This window comes from Falco naumanni, chromosome 7 (assembly GCF_017639655.2).
Source record: "Falco naumanni isolate bFalNau1 chromosome 7, bFalNau1.pat, whole genome shotgun sequence".
Classification (NCBI taxonomy): domain Eukaryota; kingdom Metazoa; phylum Chordata; class Aves; order Falconiformes; family Falconidae; genus Falco; species Falco naumanni.
This window is the reverse complement of record NC_054060.1, coordinates 70,951,255-70,972,225: the sequence shown is the minus strand read 5'-3', so window position 1 is coordinate 70,972,225 and position 20,971 is coordinate 70,951,255. Positions and strand designations below refer to the sequence as shown.

The 20,971-nt window shown below is 60.3% G+C and overlaps 2 protein-coding genes across 9 annotated transcripts in view; one reads left to right on the top strand and one right to left on the bottom strand.

Moving 5' to 3' along the window:
• LOC121091396 (transmembrane protein 263-like) overlaps positions 1 to 4,454 on the top strand; it is a 201,073-nt gene extending 196,619 nt beyond the window's left edge. For all 4 annotated transcript variants that reach the window (XM_040601101.1, XM_040601105.1, XM_040601104.1 and 1 more), the window contains one exon: positions 3,927 to 4,454. In XM_040601101.1, coding sequence (XP_040457035.1) covers positions 3,927 to 4,213 — 287 coding nt within the window. In that variant the 3' untranslated portion in view covers positions 4,214 to 4,454. The remainder of the gene's footprint in view (positions 1 to 3,926) is intronic.
• A 6,792-nt stretch (positions 4,455 to 11,246) lies between these two features.
• Positions 11,247 to 20,542, bottom strand: CHST1 (carbohydrate sulfotransferase 1). 5 transcript variants are annotated; one of them, XM_040601625.1, is made up of 2 exons: positions 20,330 to 20,542; positions 11,247 to 13,289 (listed from the first exon to the last, which is right to left on the bottom strand). In XM_040601625.1, exon 2 carries the CDS (start codon positions 13,098 to 13,100, stop codon positions 11,841 to 11,843), a length of 1,260 nt encoding a protein of 419 aa, XP_040457559.1. In that variant the 5' UTR covers positions 13,101 to 13,289; positions 20,330 to 20,542; the 3' UTR covers positions 11,247 to 11,840. The 5 variants fall into 5 exon arrangements, with proteins under 5 accessions (XP_040457559.1, XP_040457555.1, XP_040457556.1 ...); XM_040601621.1 differs by having other exon boundaries at positions 11,247 to 13,144; XM_040601622.1 differs by lacking the exon at positions 20,330 to 20,542 and adding an exon at positions 14,636 to 20,078 and having other exon boundaries at positions 11,247 to 13,144.
• Positions 20,543 to 20,971: the final 429 nt, after the last annotated feature.

Sequence of the window (20,971 nt, the reverse complement as noted above, 5' to 3'; positions counted from 1 at the left end):
TAACCCGGGCTGGCTAGAAAGCTTTCAACACATCATCAGGAGTAGAGAACAGATGCGACCTGTTCCAGTGTTCTGCCAGGTTAGGATGTGGCCCATGGTGGTTGAGGTCACAGGGGATTTCTCTTTCTCTTTCTCTTTCCAGATGTTTGAACCTGAGCGAGTCTGGGTTTTTTGGTTTGGTTTGGTTTGGTTTGGTTTGGTTTGGTTTGGTTTGGTTTGGTTTGGTTTGGTTTGGTTTGGTTTGGTTTGGTTTGGTTTGGTTTGGTTTGGTTTGGTTTGGTTTGGTTTGGTTTGGTTTTTTTTATGTCACAGCCTCTGTTCTGTGTTGGAGCTGTTGGAATGCTTCTGGAGCAGCCTCCCACCCTCCTAGGGCCAGGTCCTCCATCCCTCCTCCCTACTACCTGTGCAGTTTTAAGGGCAGTGAAGCAGCTGCAGACCAGGTGCGGGCAGCGTGTGAGCACTGGTGCTCCGGTGTGCTGCGGCTTTGTTGTATCTGCCTGGCTTAATCAGAAAAAAACTTTGTCCTTGTCTTTCTTCATTAGTATTTCCTGACACCTTCTCCAATATGTTTTAGCTTTTTGCTGGCAGAGTAACATCCCCCTTCGATCTTGTCTGCAGTTGCCTCCTTCTCTCTGGTCCCTGGGCTATCCACCTGCAGGCATTCACATACCACCTCAGAGATTTCCACACTAGCGTTGTTCAGGTAGCTGGGCAGCTCCAGGGGCTGAAATCCTCCTTCAGAGTCGTTCCAGTTAGCCTCAGACACAGGTTAACCTGGGGAGAGCCAGGCGCTGCTGTTTTGCTGGAGCTCTTGGCTCTGCAGCTGAGCACACCAGTAGGTGTGCAATGCCCAGAGCTTCGGCACTGCAGTCCTCTGGGATGCAAAGGATCCTGCTTCCCTGGACAGGGGAGCGGGAACACAAGACCTGCCATCCTTGGAAGATGGTGTTGTTTGGAGGACCAGTCTGATTTTCACGGGGTGGAGTCCTGCATTACAGTTGCATGGATTTCTGGACCCCTGTGTTCTTCCCACCGTAATTCTGAGGACAGGACACAAAAATGACTGTACTGGGTAAGCGGTGTGCAGCAGCTGGGGGCTGGCGACTGAGCTGGAAATGGAGCCAAGGGATCTCAGTAGCATTGAGGGAGAGGAGGAAAAAAAAATTCTTAGAAAAACTGTTGAGCAAAAGGCAAGCAGTATGTTGTGTACTGGGTAGGACTGTAGCTGCTTTAGGCTACAGCCCAAACTCTGTACTGGCCCCTCTCAAACTCCATTTTGCTGCCCAGATGATCAGGCAGATGTGTTGCCTGAGGCTTATTCCAAGTCCTCACAGCTGGTGAACACCAGAATCCCCACAGGCACTGTCCTGAGCCCTGCTCGAGGGAGAGCTCCAAACAGCCTGGAAGAAGCTGAAGGGAAAACGTGCAGCTCCAGGAAGACTCCAAAATCTGCAGAATTTTAGAAGAACGCAGGACAAAATTTCCCAGGGAAGGACCATCACACCAGCTAGTTCGGGCTCATGCCTCATCTGGGTTAGGTTGCTACGCAGCCTGCTCTGAAGCCCCCTCCGCTTCCCTGGCTAGAGATGGGGTCAGAGACATCGAATCCCCTTACTTAAACTTCTGCGTTAGGTGCCTGAAAGTCGGCAATCTGAATCTGCAGGCATCTGAATTGGTTTCCTAAAGGGCCTGGAAAACGCGCCTTTCCCGCAGACGAGCTGGTGTGAGCTGAGGGTCCCCGGTGCGGGTGGCCGCCCCCCACCTGCCCCCGTGCCGGAGCTCTGGTGCGGCAGGGGCTGCCCGTCCCTGCAGCCCTGTGCATCCAGCACCCCGAGGCAGCTGGTGCTTCCAAGGGCGAAATCCGTGCCCTGCTGCTGCTGAGGGTTTTCTGTCAGACTGCTAGTTGGTGTGTTAAAGAAAAAAAAGGAAGGAAAAAAGCTTGTTTTCCAGCAGCGCTTAAGAGACCCTACTGTGTTGCGTGACGTGCGGACCACGGGAAGATAGTCTCCGCTCCAAAGGATTCACGGGATAGCTTGGCAGAAGTACGCCGAATAGCAGGTGCGGTGAAGGCACGGCGTGAGACAAGTTAGTAACAGCAAGAGGAAGGTGTTTGCTTAGACTGACTAGGTCTGACATCTCCATCAAGCGGGGCGTGCAGCGTGTGAAGGCCCCACCACTTGAAGAGCGGCTGGGCCAGCCTCGCGGCGCATCCCGGGCTCTGCTTCCTGGCGAAGGGAATCCGCTGCCTGCATCAGCCCTGGCAGCAAGCTGCGTGGAGGCCATCCAGGCGGGGCTTTCAGGTAGACTTTTCTGCTGCCTGGAATGGTATTAACAAGGAAAGAATCTGCTGCTGGGCTGGATATACAAGGGGCTTTCTTCTCGGGGAGCTTTGGAGAAGGGGAGTGGGGGGAGTCAAGAAGGCGGTGGAAGGGCTGGCATCTTCAGAGACAAAGCGCGTCGGGCCGGCAGCTCTCAGCTACCTGCCCTTCTGGGCTGAGCTTGCCCACTGCTTGGGTTAGCAGTGCGTCCATCGGTGCAGCCCAGGCTGAGCTGGGATGCCACGGCCCGGGGGACAGGTGCCAGGCTTGTCCCCACGCCGGGGGGACGGGTGCGCGCAGGGCTGTGCGGCGCAGGCTGGCTCCTTCCCCGGGGCGCCGGCAGAGCCTCTGCAGCACTCTGCTCTGTGCTGGCACGGCCTCTGTCCTGGGCTCTGGGCACGACTGCCCCGGGTTTGTATGCAGGCTGTCAGCAAGCCGTTTCCATCCCTGTCACTTCCCTGCTCCTCGGGGAATGGGGTGCAGGTTTAGCAGGGGGCTAAAGCCCTCCTGCTGCATCAGCACTGTGCAGCCTCTCTTCTGAGCAGGTCATGGCTTAGAAGGGCTGCTGCTGCTCCAGGGATCCTGTATTCCCCGCTGGCGCTTGCTTTTTTTTCGTGCCAGGATTGCTTTATTGTATTTTTGCAGTTATTATCAACTCATCTCATGTACAGAACTGGCAGTGAATCAGAAGTTAAAGAGTATCCAAATAATCTCGCCCCACGAAAAGAGCAGCTCCTCCTTTGGTGCCTGCACACAGCATTGTTAGCTGATGCGAGGGGAGAGGATTGTGTGGAGGCCAGGAAGGGAGCCGTCAGGTTTGAATCCCGTGAGTAGCAGTTCAGAGACAGCCCTTTCCCAAGAAGTGGCGAGCTGTGAACGTTATGTCTGCAGCGTTGTGGGCAGGTGTGATGGCAGCTTGGGTGGGTATATCGTGCTGGCCTTGATCCAGTTGGCACAGGTAAAACAGCAGCGACATAGCGTAGCAACTTTAGCAGTGTCTTAACACTATTAAATACGTAGCTGAGATCTCCGGAGGGCTTGTACAACCCGAGGTGACGTTTGTGTCACTGTATCTTTACTGCCGCTCGCTATCTGTGCTAGCTCAATTACAGTTCTCGCAGACAGGTCTGCGCCGTGCCTGGGTCCCAGGGAGCGCAGACCTGGCTCCCAGAAGATGCTTCCGAGGACTGGCCGGCCAGGCGAACGCCAGCTGCTGCTGTCTGCGGCTCGTGCCTCCTGCGCCACCGTTAGCCTTTGTGATTTACTGGCGTTAGCCAGCACGCAGGCGAGGGGAGTGACACCTCTCATTACTGGGGTTTGCTTTGCGCTGCGGCAGCGAGGCTTGCAAGTCCGGGGCTGCAACTGAGCCGCCTTCCTCCCTTCTCCATCACGCAGGCAGTTCTGCTCCCACTCCCTGCCCTGCCGAGGTCCCCTCCTGCCGTGCTGTAGCCCTGGGGTCGCCTTGGTTCCTCCTTCAGGCACCGAGAGGGCTGGGGCTGCAAGGCACTGTGCGCGGGGTGGGCTGCCCTGCTGGGCTGGAAGAGTGTCCCAGGGAGAAGGGCTTCGGCGTGGATGTTTCTGACTTTCCCTTTCCCTCTCTCCCTGCAGATGCCAGCAAGGACCATCCGCAGCAGCAGGCAGGGGTGATCTGGAGAGTGACGGGTGGCCTCTTCAGCATCACCCGGGGAGCCGTGGGGGCCACGCTGGGAGGAGTTGCCTGGGTGGGCAGCAAGAGCCTGGAGCTCACCAAAACAGCCGTGACCAGCGTCCCCGCTGCTGGCGTTGGACTGGTGAAGGGCAGCGTCTCGGCAGTGACCGGCGGCGTTGGAGCCGTGGGCAGTGCAGTCGCCAGCAAAGTCCCTTTCACCACAAAGAAGAAGGACAAGGCTGACTAAGCCCCATCGCAGCTCCCTTCCGAGAGATCAACCCGCCCGTACTCTCCCCCTACACAGCACCTCTTTGAGTTGGAACCAGCCGCTTCAGGGAGGGTCAAGCACCTGAGCAGACGCCGGCTGCAGCCTGCTCAGCACCGCCTGCCTGGCTCAGCTTACAGAGCCGCTGTCAATGCCTTTCACTCCCATCACCTACTGGGAACCATCTTTACTCCGAGGGCTTTAAAGGCGCCGTTGTCTCTGTCTTGCCGTTTCCTTCCTCCCTTCTTGCTCTTGTAAGCACAGAGGGCTGGAGGGGGTGTCAGGCTCCATCTGCCTGGAGGTGGGGGGAGTAACAGGGGAGAGGGGAGAACTATGCCTGGCTTCAAGTGTGGGCTGTGGAGTCAAATTCCGCTTCAGCTGGGAAGACAGCCTCTGAAACACCCCTTCCCTTGGCCCTGGGAGGCGTGTTTGGGGGCTCTGCCTGGCGGGGGACCGTAGAAGAAAGTCCCCATTGACACAAGGGAGAGAGACCATGAAGAGGGGGAAGCTTCCCTCCTGCCCCGCACCTCTTACCTTTTCTTTGCAGGGCCCATCCCACAAGCTGCTTCCAACTACTTACTCCCTGCCTGAATTGCACCCTTCAGAGAAGGAACCTTCAAGCTCAGCGGAGCAGCTCCAGGGATGATGCCACACAGGAGCGTGATATGTCCTGGGCCATCGACTTCTGCACAGATTTTCTTGGTGAGAGGCAGGAGGATGCAAGCTGCTGTGTGTTCCCATCTGGGGAAGGAGCTGACAGTGGCATCTGCCAGGCCCCTCTGTGATATTGCAGCACAGGTAGCGATGCTCCGGAGAGACAAACTTTGGGTTTGACCCTTGAAGTCCTCGCAGCATCCCCATCTGCAAGAGGGGCATTTTGACTCCAGGCCGCACTCTCACTCCACAGACATCCCTAGTAACCACGAGCAAGCGTGTTCCCAAACGCCACCCAAGCTCTGCTGCAGGGAGGGAGGGAGGGGAGGCTGAGAGCATTGCTCTCCCTGTGACTCAGCACCCTGGGAGCGGTGAGCCTGGGTGTGAGTGGGCTGTGCCGCGGTGGAGAACGCTTCCCCGAGGGGCTGAGCATGCTCCAGTGGCAACCAGCCTGCACGGGGCACCAGCAACTCCTCCTCCTCCACTCGCTGCTCCTGGGGCTCCAGCCCAGCTCCTCTAAATGACCATGTTGCACTAAACAGCCCACCCACACTTGTAGTGCCGCAGAAACCCAGACACCTGCACCCATCTGGGAGTCACAGCCATCCTCAGCCTGGCCCGTCATACTCGAGGGGCCACGTGGCATCCCACACATACGTGCACACACACACACACGCGCGCGCGCACGCACTCTCCCTCCAAGATGCCCTGTAACTTTTGGGATGAGGAAAGCCGCAGGCTCCACTGTTAACTCTGCTGCTCCTGGCTTTGGCAGGTGATTAGCCTAGGTCGTTAGGTGCTGGATGCGTAGGCAAGTGAAGCAGTGCTTGTGCTGTATTTTATAAATATGCACCTGTGTTAACGTGTATCGGTCCACAGGCATGTCTTCAGCCAGGGAGACGGCACCGTGCCACTGCCGCGGAGGAGTTTGCGTAGTCATCTTCGGCACTTCCAGCATCTAGTTTTTATATAGGGTCCCGGTTAAAATAAAAATCATGGTTTAGAGGATGTTTTCCCCCCTGTTGGCCAGCGCATAGTTTATTGAAGCCAAAGGAATGTGAAAAATCCCCTTTCTCCCGTCTTTGCGGTTTGTTTACTTTCGGCCCTGTCTTTTGGACATTGAAGCCAACTCGCCTGATCTTCATTTCCTGCTGGAGGTCGCGGCGCGTCCTGGCCGCTCTCTTGTGCTTCGGACTCAGACGTCAGGGAATATTTAAGTACAGCCCCCCGCCCCCCGCCCCCATCTTTGCTGAGCATTCTTGGGCTTGTGAAGCCATTTTCATTCTGCCCTTTATTAAACCCACATTTTGGGCCTGACGTGAGTGGCTGTGTCCCTGTGCTGGTCACGCTGGTGCCCGTCTGCCTCCGTTACCTTCGCCTGGTAGTCGAGGAGTTGCTGATCCCCACAGCGTGTTGCTCCTGATACCACGACGATGGTTTAACTGACATCTTATGTTTCTGAAGAGGAAACGGCATTCCGGGGGGGGTGTGCATTTCCTCACTTTGTCTCTTTTGTTCTGGTGGAGGCCAAGTTGACCCAGACTTGTTGGGTTTGTCTCTGAAGGCAGCGGCTTCACAGAAAGATCAGGCCTTGATGTGTGCCTGCTCTGCGCTGGGATGCTCGTGGCAGCTGGCAAGGCCAGAAGTCTTGTCTGTTCTTCCTTTGTCTCAAATGCCCTGCGAAGCAGGAGGACGGTTTGTGCTGCACGGATCTCTGCTCGCTGCTCTCCCTGAGCATATCTCGTTTCTTATTCCAGGTCACAGACTGGTCCTGGAGCAAGCCCTAACCCCAAAGCTAAAAGCTGCTTGTGCGCAACTTGCCGTGCTGTCATCAGCCCTCGTAGAAGGAGAATCTCTTACCCGCTGGGATGGAAGGCGGTCTTCCTCCTGACCGCCCCTCCCAGGCCTCATACAGGAGACAGTGGTGTCTAAGGGGCTTGACTTCACCGGCCACCCCTGGGCAGGTGATGGGAAGCTCGTCACACTTTTGGCTGACCAGTATCCCACGCTGGCTCTTGCATCCTTTCCACGCTGTTGTCTGCAGGCACCGTGTGTGCAGAGCAGGCATAGGAAATAGGGCAGACGTGCTCTAGGGATGGCCACAGGGGTCCTGAGGGGTCCCCATCTTCTTGTTTCTGCTCTTCTGTGTGTCCTTGCGGCAAATGGAGTAAAGCTTTCCATTTGCCTGGAACTGCCGTTTCCTTGCAGGGTGGCCTGGAGAAGGGGAGACGGGGTGTGAGGCAATCTCCCAGCCTGAATCGCTGTTATGTGGACCATAAACAGCAACAGAGATCAAGTTAGCAGGCAGAGGTAGAATATTAAATCTATTCCAAAACCAGGGCTTCACACCGCTTAGCAGGGATGCAGGAATACGTAACTGTGCAGGACTCGGAGGCCGCTGGAAGGTATGTCTGTTAGCGTGCTAGGCTTGCTCGGTTCAGCCAGGTGACCCAGCCCCCGGCTGCTTTTCTGTGCAGTTCTTGGTGCCAGGGCAGAAGGAAGGCAGGGTCGGTGTTCCCAGTCTGAGAGCAAAGATGCCTCCCGACAGCTTGGGTTGCGGAATCTGGATCGGCCGGGGAAGCTGCTGGCTCCTGACGGATGCCCCGTCTTTCCTTCGCCCACCGCCTCTTCGTGGTGAGAAGGGCATGAATTACATTGTGCGTTGATCCCATTGCTAATGGGGGGGGTGGGGGGTGGGGCTTGGTACAAAACTGGGGAGGGGCAGCACTCGAGGTGGGGGGAAGGACTGAAGGGAGTTTAGTATAAGGAACGTCAACAGTTTTCAGGTGACAGAAGATGCGGAGGGACTGATGACAGGAGGAGGCAAGGAGCGGGGAAGCAAGAAAAGGCGGAGTGGAGGGAATTTGTTTCTTGGGACAGGCTGTGGATCGGAGGATGAACACGGGAGTTTGTCCTAGGGAAGATGTGGGTGTATGTGGGGTTCGGGGTGTGGTGGTGGTCCACGCTGGCTGGCACCCTGCTTCCAGAGTAGTGACGATTGCCAGGGGTCCCCATTGATCAACATGCCCAATGGATGATCCGGGCACTGGCTCAGCTCCCTCCTCACCACCCCTCTTCCCAGATCTCCCCCAGCCTGTTGTCATCATCTCCCTGGGGGGGGGGGGGGGGGGGGGGCATGTTCCCATGGTGGAGGTGGGACACGGCCCTACCCGCAGCCCCTGCCCCACCACAGCTGGACATTCCCCGTGCCCAGGGAACATGTCCCAGCTGAGGGGAGAGCCCACAGGCGCATCCGCTCCTCCCTTCTCCCTTCGCTCTTCTCGCTATCCTCTTTCTTATCCTTCCTTAGCTTTCTGTCTTGCCCCTGGGTAGAGCTCTCCAAAGCTCCTGCTGAGACCTTCGTTAAGCATCCGCACTCGTACTGGCTGGGGGAGGGGGAGAGAGGGTGACTGCCCCCACAGCTCTTCTGGCTGGGAGAGAAGTGCATGTCTTCCACCCCCTTCGTGTTTTGGTGCGTGTGGAAAACCTTAACCCACTTCTTTTCCTCTGGGTTCCCTCCTTGGCTCTTGTCCCCGCGGGTGGGTCATTTCTGCATCTCCATTGCAAAATCGTCCTTGTGAAAACGGCAGGGTTGAGTGGGAGCGTGGAGGTGGCTGGAGAGAGCTGCAGGCTGCTGGGGCCCGACCCTGCTTCTCCAGGTGCCCTTGGGCAGCCCCAGGACGCGCTGCGGCCACGTGTCCCGTGCGCGCTGCTGGGCTCCGGAGAACACTTTTTGTTCTTTATCATTCCGTTGTCTGTAATTGGTTTCCTACTGAATTTGTTTGCTTGGTTTGTTTTGCAGTGTGTTTCTGGGAATATTCTGCATCTCTGTATTTTAATTACAGTAAAATTTGAGGATAAACCCCTTGGTTATGCTGGCTCTTGTTTCCAGTGGGAGGGAACGAGGAGAGGAAGCGCAACTGAAGGAAGATGTTAGAGATTCCTTGGGAAATTGGATGTCTCCCCTAAGGGCTCTACACGAGGCACCAGGCAAGGCTGAACCCCCATCCCTGCTTAAACTAGGCCATGGCTTTCAACCGCGATTCAAAAGCCATTTTGCTGCGGGCGCATTTCCTGATTGGAATGGTAGGAACAGTTTGGATAAGACTTCTCAGCTCAATTTCTTTTGTTGATTTAAAGAAAGACCAGTGCATGAGAGGACTTTTGGGCCAGGGACAGCTGGCCTAGCCCTGAAAGTGGGATCTCGGCAGCTGAAGATGGGAAATTTTGCCTCTACAGACGCCATTCCTTCATGCAGGTTGGCATAGCCGCTTTTCCCAGCCTAGGAGGTGAGGAAAATCCCCGTCCGCCCCAGCAGCCTGCCCTTTCTGCAGGAGAAGGTGCTGTGCCATCGCTCCCCGGAGCTGCAGGGCAACCGGGCCCTCTGCATTTGCCTGGCGGGCAGTGTGGGTGCTGGGGGGCACAGCTGGCCACCCCGGCCGCCTCCCCTGCCCCATGGGCGCTTGCCCAGGGCAGAGCCGCCCCGGGCTGTGGGGAACGCACAGCCCGCACCCCCGCAGGGATCGTGCCCCAGAACTGGGTCAACGCCAGGAGCCAACTGCTCAGCGTTTGTTAACTGCTGACAAAAGGATTCATTTAGTAGCCAATAACGGGGCTATCAAGCCCTTTATTTGGTTGACAGTTTGCTGCCAGCTGCTCGGTAAGAGCGACGTGCAGCACGCTGGTGGCACTGGCTGCGCCCACCTCTGCCCCTGCCCCGCTCCTCCATCCTCGCAGACACAGCCGGGGCCGCGTGGCGTGGGAGGCACTGAGCCGCTGCCAGGAGCCGAATTGGTGCTGGTGAAGGCGTCTGGGGTGGCGGGTCCCTCCCAGGAGCTGCCCTCATGCCCACCGTGGGCAGGCAGACGGGGAAGTGCCCATCCCGCAGCACACACGCTGTCACCCCATTCCTGCTCGCCTTGCGGGGCTGGAGCCAGCTGTGTCCCCTTGCAGCAGCCAGGTGGGTTACAGGTGCTCCAGCTGTGACCCCTGGGGGGAGGCCAGCACCTACCTCACCCCGCTCACCTCTTCTGCAGCCCAGCTGCAGCAGGTTTGCCACATTAAACCAGGCTGCAAATCACCGGTAACAAGCCACCCCTGCAGAGGTCTTTGAAGAGGGAAAAGGCTGTTGGAGCATCAGTTACAGCTTTCCCCTGCCTTAACCGGGCAGCGGGTGCCGGCTCCCTGCGCGCGGCAGCACCCAGTCTCGCCCTCTCCCAAGTAAGAGCTCGGGCTGGAGGCTGGTGAGCAGCAGCAGAGAGAGACCTGCCGAGGTAGGTGGGCTGGGGGTGTCTCAAACACCCCCCGTGCCAGGAGCGGGCCCAGTGCTGGCAGCGTGCAGCTGTAGGTAGATGTGACCATGGCTGGTCACATCTCCTGCTGGGTGCCTGTCCTGCCTGGCTGCAGGAGCAGCAGAGCTGGGAAGGTGCTGGGGCGTTGCTGTCCTCTGTCCCCCCGGGACTGGCCTTGGTGACTTCCCATCTGCAGCCGCTCGTGGTCTGCGGGACGTGCCTCCTGGGCTGCGCGGACACTGCCGGGTCGGAGGTGGTTCCAGCAGGCAGGGGTTGAATGGACCAGCAGCATCTTGTGTGGGGCCAGCAGTGCCGTGCTGCTGTGCAGCATCGCTCCTGCCCTGCGTGCCCCAGCCTCCTCACCCAGCCAGGGCCCTGCAGCCAGCAGCTCCTGGAGAAAATCTTGGGCATTGCCAGGACCGTCATCTTGTTCGCTCATTTTCATTCTGGCAGTTTGATGACCTGACCTCCCTCGAGCACTTCTCTCTGGTCCCCCAGGGCAGGGCACGCCAGTGCTGGCATCAACAGCCACAGAGGCGGCAGGGGGTCGGGGGACAATGAGGGGCAGCGCAGCGGGGCCAACTTACGGTGCTGGTGCCGCCAGCGCTGCGGGGTGGGCGCTCAGGCACTGCTGGGTCACCGGTCGGACCCGACGATCTGACCAAGTTCTTTTCCAACCAAAATGATTCTCTTAAGCCCCGTGCCCCCCCGCCAGGCCAGCAAGCTCTGAACAACCACAGGTTCTCACTCTGAGCGTAACTGCTCGCGTTGTGACATGCTTCAGATGCGGACGTACACGTGCCCAGGGAGGTGGCTGCAGCCCCTGCTGCCCGGGGGGCTGTGGTGGCTGCCCCCCACCCTGCTCCCAGCCCGGGCGCACCGGCAGACGTGGCTCTCTGCCTGCTGGTGCATCCACTCCAGTTCAGTCACTGAGGTCCTGCACTTGAAGTTCACCCCCAGGTCAGTTTTATTGCACTTTTATTTACAGAAAACACAGAAATAAAGCTTTTACCAAACCACCCAGTCACATTTTTTTTCCCTTTTTTTTTCCTTTTTTCTTTTTTTTCTTCTTTTGTGGGGTTTTGGCACAAATATCACAGGTGTTACCAAACAACCATGTACAAGCAGCTGCCCAGCCGCCCAGCCCAACAACAGGACTTAAAACAGACGGACATGTCGCACCAAGATTGAAAACGAGGAGGTTGTTCCACGTTCAGCTTTCAGTCTAACCTGCTCATTAGGGGGCGAGGGGAGTTACTCTGGAGGGGATGACACCATTCATAAATTATATTTATATTTACCTCTTACATTGTAAAAGTAAACAGTGCAAAAGTACAGTACCTCAGGTACCCTTCGGTTTGGAAAGCTTGAAGGTTGCTTTATACATTTTGTGTGATTTGTAAACATTGTTAACCCATCCACAGTTCTAGCTCTTGCTGGGAGAGACCCGACTCCTCTTGCGTCCAAAACGTATTGAAGGGGCAGCCATCGCTCCCCTGGACTCCGCTGTTGAGATTCCCACTCGAGGTTTAGTGCAAATTTTGGAGAGAAAAAGACGAGAGAGAGAAAGAGAGAAAGAGGGGGGAAGAAACAAAACGAAAGAAAACAAAATAAGGCAACAGTTAGAAACAGTCCGTATCAAAACCGGCCACCCCAGGGCTGCCTTAGGAGAAGGGCAGGAAGTCTCTCTCCTCGACCAGGCTGATGGAGAGGTTCTTCAGCTCCTCCTCGGAGCCAGCGGTTTTGTAGCCGAGCTGTGCCAGCACCTGCTGGCAGGCGTGCTGGGTGAACGCCACGATCTCATAGGAGAGCCGGAACCGCCACTTCTCCGCCGTCGCCGCCGAGTTGCGCACTGTCCCGTACTTGTGTTTGGAGGAGGACCTGTCTCCTCGGGTGTTGTTCTGTATCCAGCGCTCGACGTTGCTGTCCATGGGGATGCCCAGGAAATCGTAGATTTCCTCGGTCTTTTTCATGGGATTCCTGGCCAGGTCTTCGTACCGCACCAGCATGTACTTGCCCTTGAGCCACGGCGGCCGGTTGAGGCCGGTGGACACCGAGTTCCAGAAGTCCTCGCACACCGTGGTGAGCTGGGTCACATCCAGGTTGTACGGCTTCCTTCCAGTGCCATCCCAGATCCTCCACAGCCGGTAAGTGTCCCGGAAGGTCTCGCTCCGAGACGCCAGGATCCCCCGGGGGTCCCTCACCAGCTGGATGACCTTCAAGTTCAGCCGCGGGTCCTCCACCAGGGCCCGGAGGTCGTTGACCTCGGGCACCCGCACGGTTTTGATGGCCACGTGCCCGTGCTCTCTGCAGGACTCGGTGGCCAGTGTCAGGTTCAAGGTCCCGCACTTCTTCACGCAGTCTCCTTCCTCCAGGTGGAGATCGACGGCTCCCAGGGACTCGCAGACGGGCGGCGAGCACAGGGCCTTGCTGGCTCCCCTGCGGAAGAGGCGGTCGGTGGTGTGGTTGACGGGCTGGGGTTTGATGTAGTTCTCCAAGAAGTAGAGGTCGCAGTCGTACAGGCTCCTCAGCAGGTCTCGGCTGGCCCCCAGCATGACCCGCCGGTCCGTCGTACTCTTGCTCTGGGTCAGCTTTGGGATCAGAGTGTACTGGACATGGTAAAGGGGCTCAAATAAATAGAAGACATCGAAGTGCTGGTTAAACAGCTGCCCGACAAACGAGGAGCCGCTGCGGGTGGTGGCGAGGATGAGGACATGCGTCTTCCTGGAGAGGTTATATGAGAAAGTGGGGCTCTCGTCGCACAGCCTGTCGGCCACGTCGGTGTCCTGGCTCAGGCTGCAGTTCACGGGGTTGGGGTTGGGGCAGCTGTGGAAGGACTTGGCAGTAAAGGTCCGGATCGCCGTGTACTGGATCGCAATGGATGCCACGGCTAGTAGGAGGACAGCCTTCCAGGAACATTGCATGGCTGGTCACCTTCATGGAGCTTCTTCACAGGTCGTCTCAGTGTCTGCAACCCAACAGAGAAGTCACGGGTTGAGCAAGGACTGCTAAGGAGGACTCAAGCATCCTGCTGCTGGGGGTACCACCAGATGCCCTCCTGATGCCCGTACGTCAGCCACAACCCCCGTGGACCCGCCAGGCACTGCAGAGCCCTGTTTTGGAAAGGAAGAGCAGGCAGAGGCTGGCAAGCCTGGAGACATGCCTCCATCCAGGCCTTCAGCCCGAGGGTCTGCTTCCTCCCAGGCTGGGAACATACACAAATCTGTGCCCCACAGCTCACCCCGTGCCCTGCAGCCCAGGCAGGGGGATGTTCGAGCTTGGTGGCTGCGCTGTCTATGTGCCTCCACCCAGCTGCTGCCAACCCTCCTCCCCAAGTGCCTCGTGAGTCACTTGTCACCCCATCAGCCAGTGCCTTTGACACCCAGTGCAGGAGCCACAGCAGGGAAAGGGCAGGGGCTGGTGCTGAGCGCTGCCTGGGGAGGCTCGTCTCCATCCTTTCTGTCCAGCTGGCAGGACAAGGCATGGACCATCCAGACCAACGGCCTCCTGCTTGGGAGCGGGGCGATGGCTCTCCTAGAGCTGCAAACCTCTCCGCTTAGAGGTTCACCAGCCAGGCTGGCTCAGCCCGTCAGCCTCTGGGGACAAGCAGCAGCCAGAGTTGTGTCCTTGCTGCCAGCCCGATGTGCCCCCAGCACTGAGCTCATTGTTCTGGCCAGGTCCTACTCGGCTCTGGGATTCAGCCTCCCCTCCTGTCCTGAGCGCCAGAGCAGGGTAAAGCAATGCCACAAAGGAGGAAGCAAGAGAAATGGCATCGTTCCATCCTCCGTTGGCAACAGCGCAGCGTGGGTGGCCTCGGCACCAGGGATGGGTGCAGGGAAGGGCAGGGCTGTAGTGGCGCAGGTCAGCTTTAGTGGTGCTGACCCCTGCCTTGCTGCTGCCCGAGGCGGAGCAAGGGGTGGGGGAGCTGAACTGGGATGCTCCAGGACGGCTAGGTGAGGGCATCCCTGCCATGCCTGGGGAGCTGTGGCATTGTGGGAAGGGGATGTGCCAGTGGTGGTGCTCCAACATCTCGCCCCGTTCACTAACCGGATTACATTCACAGACTGCCCTGCTGCTCTCCAAAGCACAGGGCTCCGCATCTGCATGCTATCACTCCCCAAGGCCAGTGGGGCTGGGGGGCAGGAGATAGCCGTCTCATCCCAGAAACCCTAAAGAAGCTAAAACCCCTGTGCAGCAGAGACACCCCAGTATTAGCAATGGCTTTGAAGCTCCCCTGCACACACTCCCCCTCGCCCGCCCTCCTTCCATGTCGTTCCCCTCCCCGCAGTGTGTTACTCTGCAGCCACCTGCAAAGAGGGGACAAACCCAAGTACGTCTGCTTCCCGCTGAGCAGACCCCTTCCCTCCAACAGCATCGTCACCCCCATTGCTCCCTCTTCCCCACCCCTCTCACGTCTCCCAGGAGAGCATGGAGCCGGCCCCGAGCTGATGGTGCGCACCTGGTCCCTGCTCAGCCCCAGCACACGGGCCACGGCATCTGGGGCTGTCGGAGCCGCTGCTCAGCTGAGGTCTCCAAGAGAGGCCAATGGGCCAGCAGCAGATTTCAGCACGCGAGGCCCGTTCAAGCCCAGGACACGCTGAAATCTCCGACGGGCTCGGGATGGTGCAGTGCTTCTGGTGTGCGTCCCCTGCAGAGCCCACGGCAGCTGGCATGGCGTGTCGTCCCCACCTCCTCAACGTGCCCCTATCCCCAAAGATGCCCAGCGAGCAATGCCAGGAGGGCTGCTCAGACCTGCAGGCGAGTCAAACTCCTCCTTCCTTTCTCTTTTAATTATTATTTTTATTATTTACCAGTTGCCCCAGCTGCTCAGTACAGGCAGGAGGCTGCAGGAGCTGAGACCTCTCGCTGCGAGCAGTGGCTTAGAGCTGGGCCCCAGCACAGGGGCTCCGGCACAGCTGCTGCAGGTGACCCCTCCGCCAGCCGTCACCGTGTCTGCACGCTGAGAGCCGTGCTTTAGACTCATAACGACGCTTTGAGTGAGGGATGCTTTCTCCTGGGCTGCTGCCTGCCAGGGATGTGGCACGTGGCCAGGGGACCCAAGTCCTTGGTCCAGGTGCTTGGCTATTGCTGCTACTGGTTTGGGGTTACCCACCCTGTAGAGGGGAGACCTGCCCATAGCATCCACATAGGATACTCTATCCCTTCGAGAAAGTGTTTTTTCTGGATCTGCTAAGTCAGGGCAGGACAGGAGGGTCCCTGCTGGCATCTCCTGGCCCAGGGGGCTCCTGTCTGCTGCCTAGGTGGGAGCTGCAGTGGGAGCACTTTCCTGCTCTCTAGTGATGGCCAGCCACACTGCATCCTTCACACAGCCTCAGCTTCTACCCCTGGCTGCGCTGCTGATGGATGCTGGAGCAGATGCAACTGGGATTGTCCTGGGATGCAGCAGAAACCCACTGCCGGCTCCCCTGCAAAAGGCAGCCAGAGCCCACGTGCCTCCTTGGTCCCAATTCCTGCTGGATCACTGGCCGCGAGCTTTTCAGGTTCTCCACCCACCTGGACCCACTCCCCTTTGCAATGCATCGAGCTGCGGAGGGGAGGAACCAGGGCATTTCAAGGCACCTCCGTGGCAGAGCAGGCGTGAGGATACAGCCCAGCTTCAGCCTCGGATGCCCCTCATCACCCTTCACGTTGGCAGTGCCAGGGAGGGGCAGGTTCTGGGAGAAGTCTTCCCTCCCTGATGTCTCATCTGTGGCCTTTAAAGCCAGCTGGAGCCTCCTCTCAGCCCCTGGCCACTCTCCCACCTCCTCCCATCACTGTCTGTCCCCGAGAGGCTGCGGTTCCCACTCAGCCCAGCCCCTGGCTGGGGAGGCAGCGGCGCCTGGCAGCTGAGTGCTCTGGGGCAGCACAAGTGCCTGGCACCTGGGAGCTGCCGGCATGGCTTGGGATGACTTCTACTCACGCTCCACCTTGCTCATCCGTCCAGGCTGGTGTGAAACACCTGACAAGGAGGAGCCGCACATGGCTCCGCAGGGCTCGGAGCGGGCTGGTGGAGCAGCGGCTGCAGCCAGTGCACTGCAGGAGGGTGTCTCCCGCACACAGGCGCAGCAGGTTTGCCACTTGCTCTCCCATCCCTCCCTGAGGGACCTTGTTCTTAAACTGGCCCATTCCTCTTCAGGATACCAGAGCAGCACCCGGAGCGAGGGCTATGCCGTGTGGGGCTGCGTCCGAGTCCTGCGTGAGGCACGCGCTGTTTTGCCTCCTCAGCCCTAGCCTGTGGGATGCTGCGACCACGGGAGTTACCCGAAATGCTGCCCTCACAGATGCCTCTCTGCTATAAAGTGCTGCCGGCTGGAATCTCCCTCTGCTCTGCCTCCAGCTCGGCTCCACCGAAGACAATGAGCAGATGCAGCCCCAAGGCGGGAGCCGGGTCGGGCAGGTTGCTCCAGACAGCTGGGGCTCGGAGATGGACACTTGGGGTGGGGGCAAGTCACGTGTACTTTCCAGCCCCCCAGCACTGCTGGTGCTGCGAGGGGCCTGCGAGAAGGCACGTCGGCTCTTTTTGCACTGGGCTGGGGTCACTGCTGCCCCATCCCTGACCCTAAACCCCTCCGGTCACAGCACGGCAGACTGCGCTGCACTGCCTTGCCTGCATCCCTGTCGGCTGCCTGCAGCTGCACCGGGACCAGGCTGTCCCCGAGGGGTGCGTGGCATCCGGCAACTGGCTCCAAGCGCTGCGGGAGGCCAACTGGTGCCTGGTGTGGGGACAGGAGCGTTGTCCATGGGAAGAAGAAGATGCTGAGCCTTTGCTCTCCCCCACCCTGCTTCCTGCAGCCTTGAGCCCAGAGGAAGGGAGAGGGTGGGCGCAGGCAGTGCAGCCTCCCCCACCCCACAAACAGCGGTGGGTCCATCATCACCTGCTTTCTTCCTCTTCCTCCGCCACTTCCCCTGACTCTCAGCAGCGCTCCAGCGAGGATGAGCAGGCAAGAAGCCAGCAAGACAGCCCAGGAGCGCCGGGAGATCGGAGGAGATGAATTAAGCCGAATGGCATCTGTGAGTCACCAGCACAGGGAGCAGGGAGCGCGGCCGCCAGCCGCAGCACAGCGGAGGCCCAGGAGGAGATGCCGGGTGGTGGGCTCCCATTTCGGGGATGGTCTTCCCAGGTTGGAGGGGAATGACCTGCTTGTTGAGCTGCCGTGCCGGAGGCTGCGCTGGCAGCTGAACTCGGGTGCTGCCAGGCAGGCGGGACTCGGCAGGGCGGCTGCAGGGCTCAGTGCCACTCGCACGTCTTCCCTCCACAAGCAGGCGGGTGTTACACCTGAGCAGCGTGTAGGGAGCACTGTGGCACCCTCCTACTCGGGGCGGGGGGGGCCCACAGCATCCGCAAGCTGCCCTGCCTCCCACCCCAAGTCTTCCTCGCAGGTTCCCTTCCCAGAGGCGGCCGCGTTTGGGCAACTGGGGGGTGCCGGCAGCTTTAGGCAGGAGAGCTCACAGTAACCGACACTGACAGTGCTGTTTCCAAGGCTCTCACAGGGCACTCGAAACACCCTGCTCCTCTCACTGCCTCCAGCCTGTCCCTCTCCCTCGACAGCTCCCCAGAAGTTGTACCCTCGGCCCGGCTGGGCTCATCCTGGGCTCCCTTGCCGCTGCCAGGGAAATCCCTCTGCACTTCCCCAGGACAGGGAGGAAGGGAAAAGGAGTGGAAGAAGGTGCAAGGGTCCGTGCAACGCAGGTGCCGGCTGCAGCCCTGGCACAAGCAGCGGCAGCAGGGCGATGTGCTGGAGCAGCGCCTGTGCCCCTCGAGCCCTTCCCTGGTGCCGGCACCCTCTCCCCCCGAGCCAGCACCCTCTCCCCCCAGAGCCCACTCCCGCCAGCCAGGCTGTTTCCATGGAAACGGCAGAGTGACTCAGGACTTTGGGACCAGCTGGAAAACACAACTGCGAGCAGCGAACATCCGAGAGGTGCCGAGGGTCTCGGTGCCAGCAGAACGGGTGGCTGGGCACGGGGAGCCGGCAGAGCTGCCTGCCGCGCCGGTGCCGGCACGGAGGGGCACAGGGGCACAGCCCACGCCACGTGAAGCCCACGCGGGGAGTTGTGAGGCAAAACCCCTCTCCTGACACAAGAAGGCATCGCTGCAGCATGCTCGCCCAAAACGCACCCCATCGCAGACAGCCCTTCATCCCTGCCAGGAGGGAGACCCACACGTGCGTAGTCGCCCACAGAGTTCCCAGCATCAATTCCAGCGGCCGCACAGCCATGCACCCCCGTCCCCTGCCCGGCAAGCAGCACCCCTGGGTGCCTTGCCCAGGGCAGAGCAGTTGCTGGAGGGCTGGTCAGGGAGGGGGGAACTGCAGCCAGCGCCCTGCCGTGCCTCGCTGCCCAGCCAGCCGGGCTCCCGCGCCCCCCACTCCCCCCAGCTTGCCGCAGGGCTGCAAAACAACTCTCGGCCAGGGACCTGCTGGCACGGGCCCTGCCTTCCCCGTGTCCTCCCGCGGAGCAAAGAGTTCATCTCTTAAAACAGCGTGACGGGAAAACGGGCTGCTGATGGTGTTTAACCATGAGCATCCCACTCAGTTGCAGTGGCTTAGTCATGCTGTGGCTCTGCAAAGCCAGGCACACACAGCCTGTGGCCCACCCATCCTGGGTGCAGGCAGGCTGCACCCCCGCTCCCCAGGGGAAAGGGAGATGCTGAGCAAAGCAGCGCCGAGCAGCCCCCCTTTCCCCGCACCGCAGGCGCTACCTGATTTTGGGTACCGCAACAGATGCAGGAGCAGGGCTGGTCTCCATCCTCACACCTCTCCCCCAGTAAGGCCCCCCAGCGTGAGATCCTGATGGGGTGGGAGCGAGCCTTCAGCCTTGCCTCCTCTCCAGCCGTGCAGCACTAGAGCTTCCCTGCGGTCACAGCTTCAAGCCAGCCAGGGACTCGCCGGGGACCCGCTGCCTTCCCTGGGCGAGCACCGCCCCATATGCCACCGAGTTGGAGGTGCCTTGTGCCCCCAGACCTGCTCCGCTCGCATGTGCATCGCCTCCCGGGGCACTTTTCTAACAAGACACAGGACTCCAGTGCTCAAAGCCACTCCTGGCATGCCCCCTGCTCCCCTCTCTTTGCCCATCCCCTCTCCATTTCAGAGGGACCAAGAGAGCCTTTGCCACCAGATTACCGCCCGCTTTGACCAGCGCTTAAATCATCACAGAGTTTTCTATGGGGATCTGCGTTTTTTTCCTACTGGCAGTCAGCATACACATTTTGAGTTAATTAATTGCTATCAAGTAATGCCAACCCCAGCCAGTCCCAGAGTTTGCTTATCGCAACATCCACCTGTGCCTGTTTATCCCTCATCTGCTGAACTGCATCTGCCTCCTCCCGAGGATGCAAACACCCGGGTAAACCTGGTACAATATTTTTTTGTGCTCTCCCCCTTCCCCTGAGCCACCCAGCAGCCTGTTTGCGCACTGGCTCGCTCCCTCCTGGAGCGCTCCCCTGGCAGGAGCTGGAAGGCTCTGTTGGGATGAAGGCGCTCATTCACCACCTCCCAACACCCCCTTTGCCGGCCAAGGGCTGCGGCAAGAGCCCCAACCTTGAGGCGTGCGGCTTTGCTGGAGGGCTGCTTGTGCCAGGGGTGCCCTAGCCCCACTCGCCAGCCTGCCTCCTCACAGCACCTTTATCGGAGCCCTTCTGGGGCTGGCACCTTTATCGGAGCCCTTCTGGGGCTGGCACCTTTATCGGAGCCCTTCAGGGGCTGGCACCTTTATCGGAGCCCTTCAGGGGCTGGCACCTTTATCCGAGCCCTTCTGGGGCTGGCACCTTTATCCGAGCCCTTCTGGGGCTGGCAGCGATCTCTAGGGCATCTGCCCGCGCCGCACCGCATCCCCACCGTCGGGACCCGCTTCTTCCAGGCGGCAGCTCCTCGCCCAACAACAGCCCAAGTTGCCCCGCAGTTCGCCCCCCCCCTCCCCCGCAGCTCGCCCCTCCCCGGCTCGGGGGGCCAGGCCTGCAGTCGAACCCCGGGGGCAGCCGCGGGCGCTGGCAGCCCGGGACACGGGGGTCCCGCGGGGACACGGGGGTGCCGCCGCTGGGGACCAGCCGGGCAAAGCTTCGTCCCGCCGCTGCGGGTGATGTCCCGCCGCCCTGGAAAGTTGGTGGCGCGGAAAGGGTTAAGGGAGACCCCCACCCCCCCGCCGCCGAGCCCCTTACCTGGCGGAGCGCGGCGGCGGGGTCCCCCCCGCATCCCCGGCGGGCCCCTCCGCGGCTCCTGGGGGGGGGGCGCCGAGCCCGGCTGGGGGGGAGCTGCTGGCGGTGCGGCTCAGCGGGCCTCGCCGCGGGGGCTCATCGCTGCCGGCGGCCGCGCACAGCCCTGCCTGCGCTGCCCGCCCTGCCCGCGCTGCCCGCCCTGCCTGCCCTGCCTGCCCTGCCCGCGCGGGCAGCGCGGGGCCGCCTCTCCACGCCCCTCCGCGCCGCGCCGGCAGCCGGGAGGGCGGGCAGGGGAGGGGGCGGCCCGGGGAGGGGGCGGCCCCGCTCTCCTCTCCCTCCCTCCCTCCCTCCTCCCCACGCCGGACCGCCCGGCAGCGCACAGGCAGCGCCTCCGCCCCGCGCTGCCCCCGCCCCGCCGGGCTCCCCGCCTCTGCCCCCCCAGCCCCCCGCCGTGGGGGTCCCCGCGGGAGACGTGTCCTGGGGCACGGGGGGGCGGCTGGGGAGCGGGTATCGCCACAGCCCCGCAGGGCGGGGCTGGGTGCGGGGCTGTGGGTGCATCCCACCCCCCCCACGCCCCGGGCTGGGGTGCAAGCAGCCCCCGCAGCCGGGCCCCCACCGGGCTTGGTAGGGGTGTCAGTGCGCAGT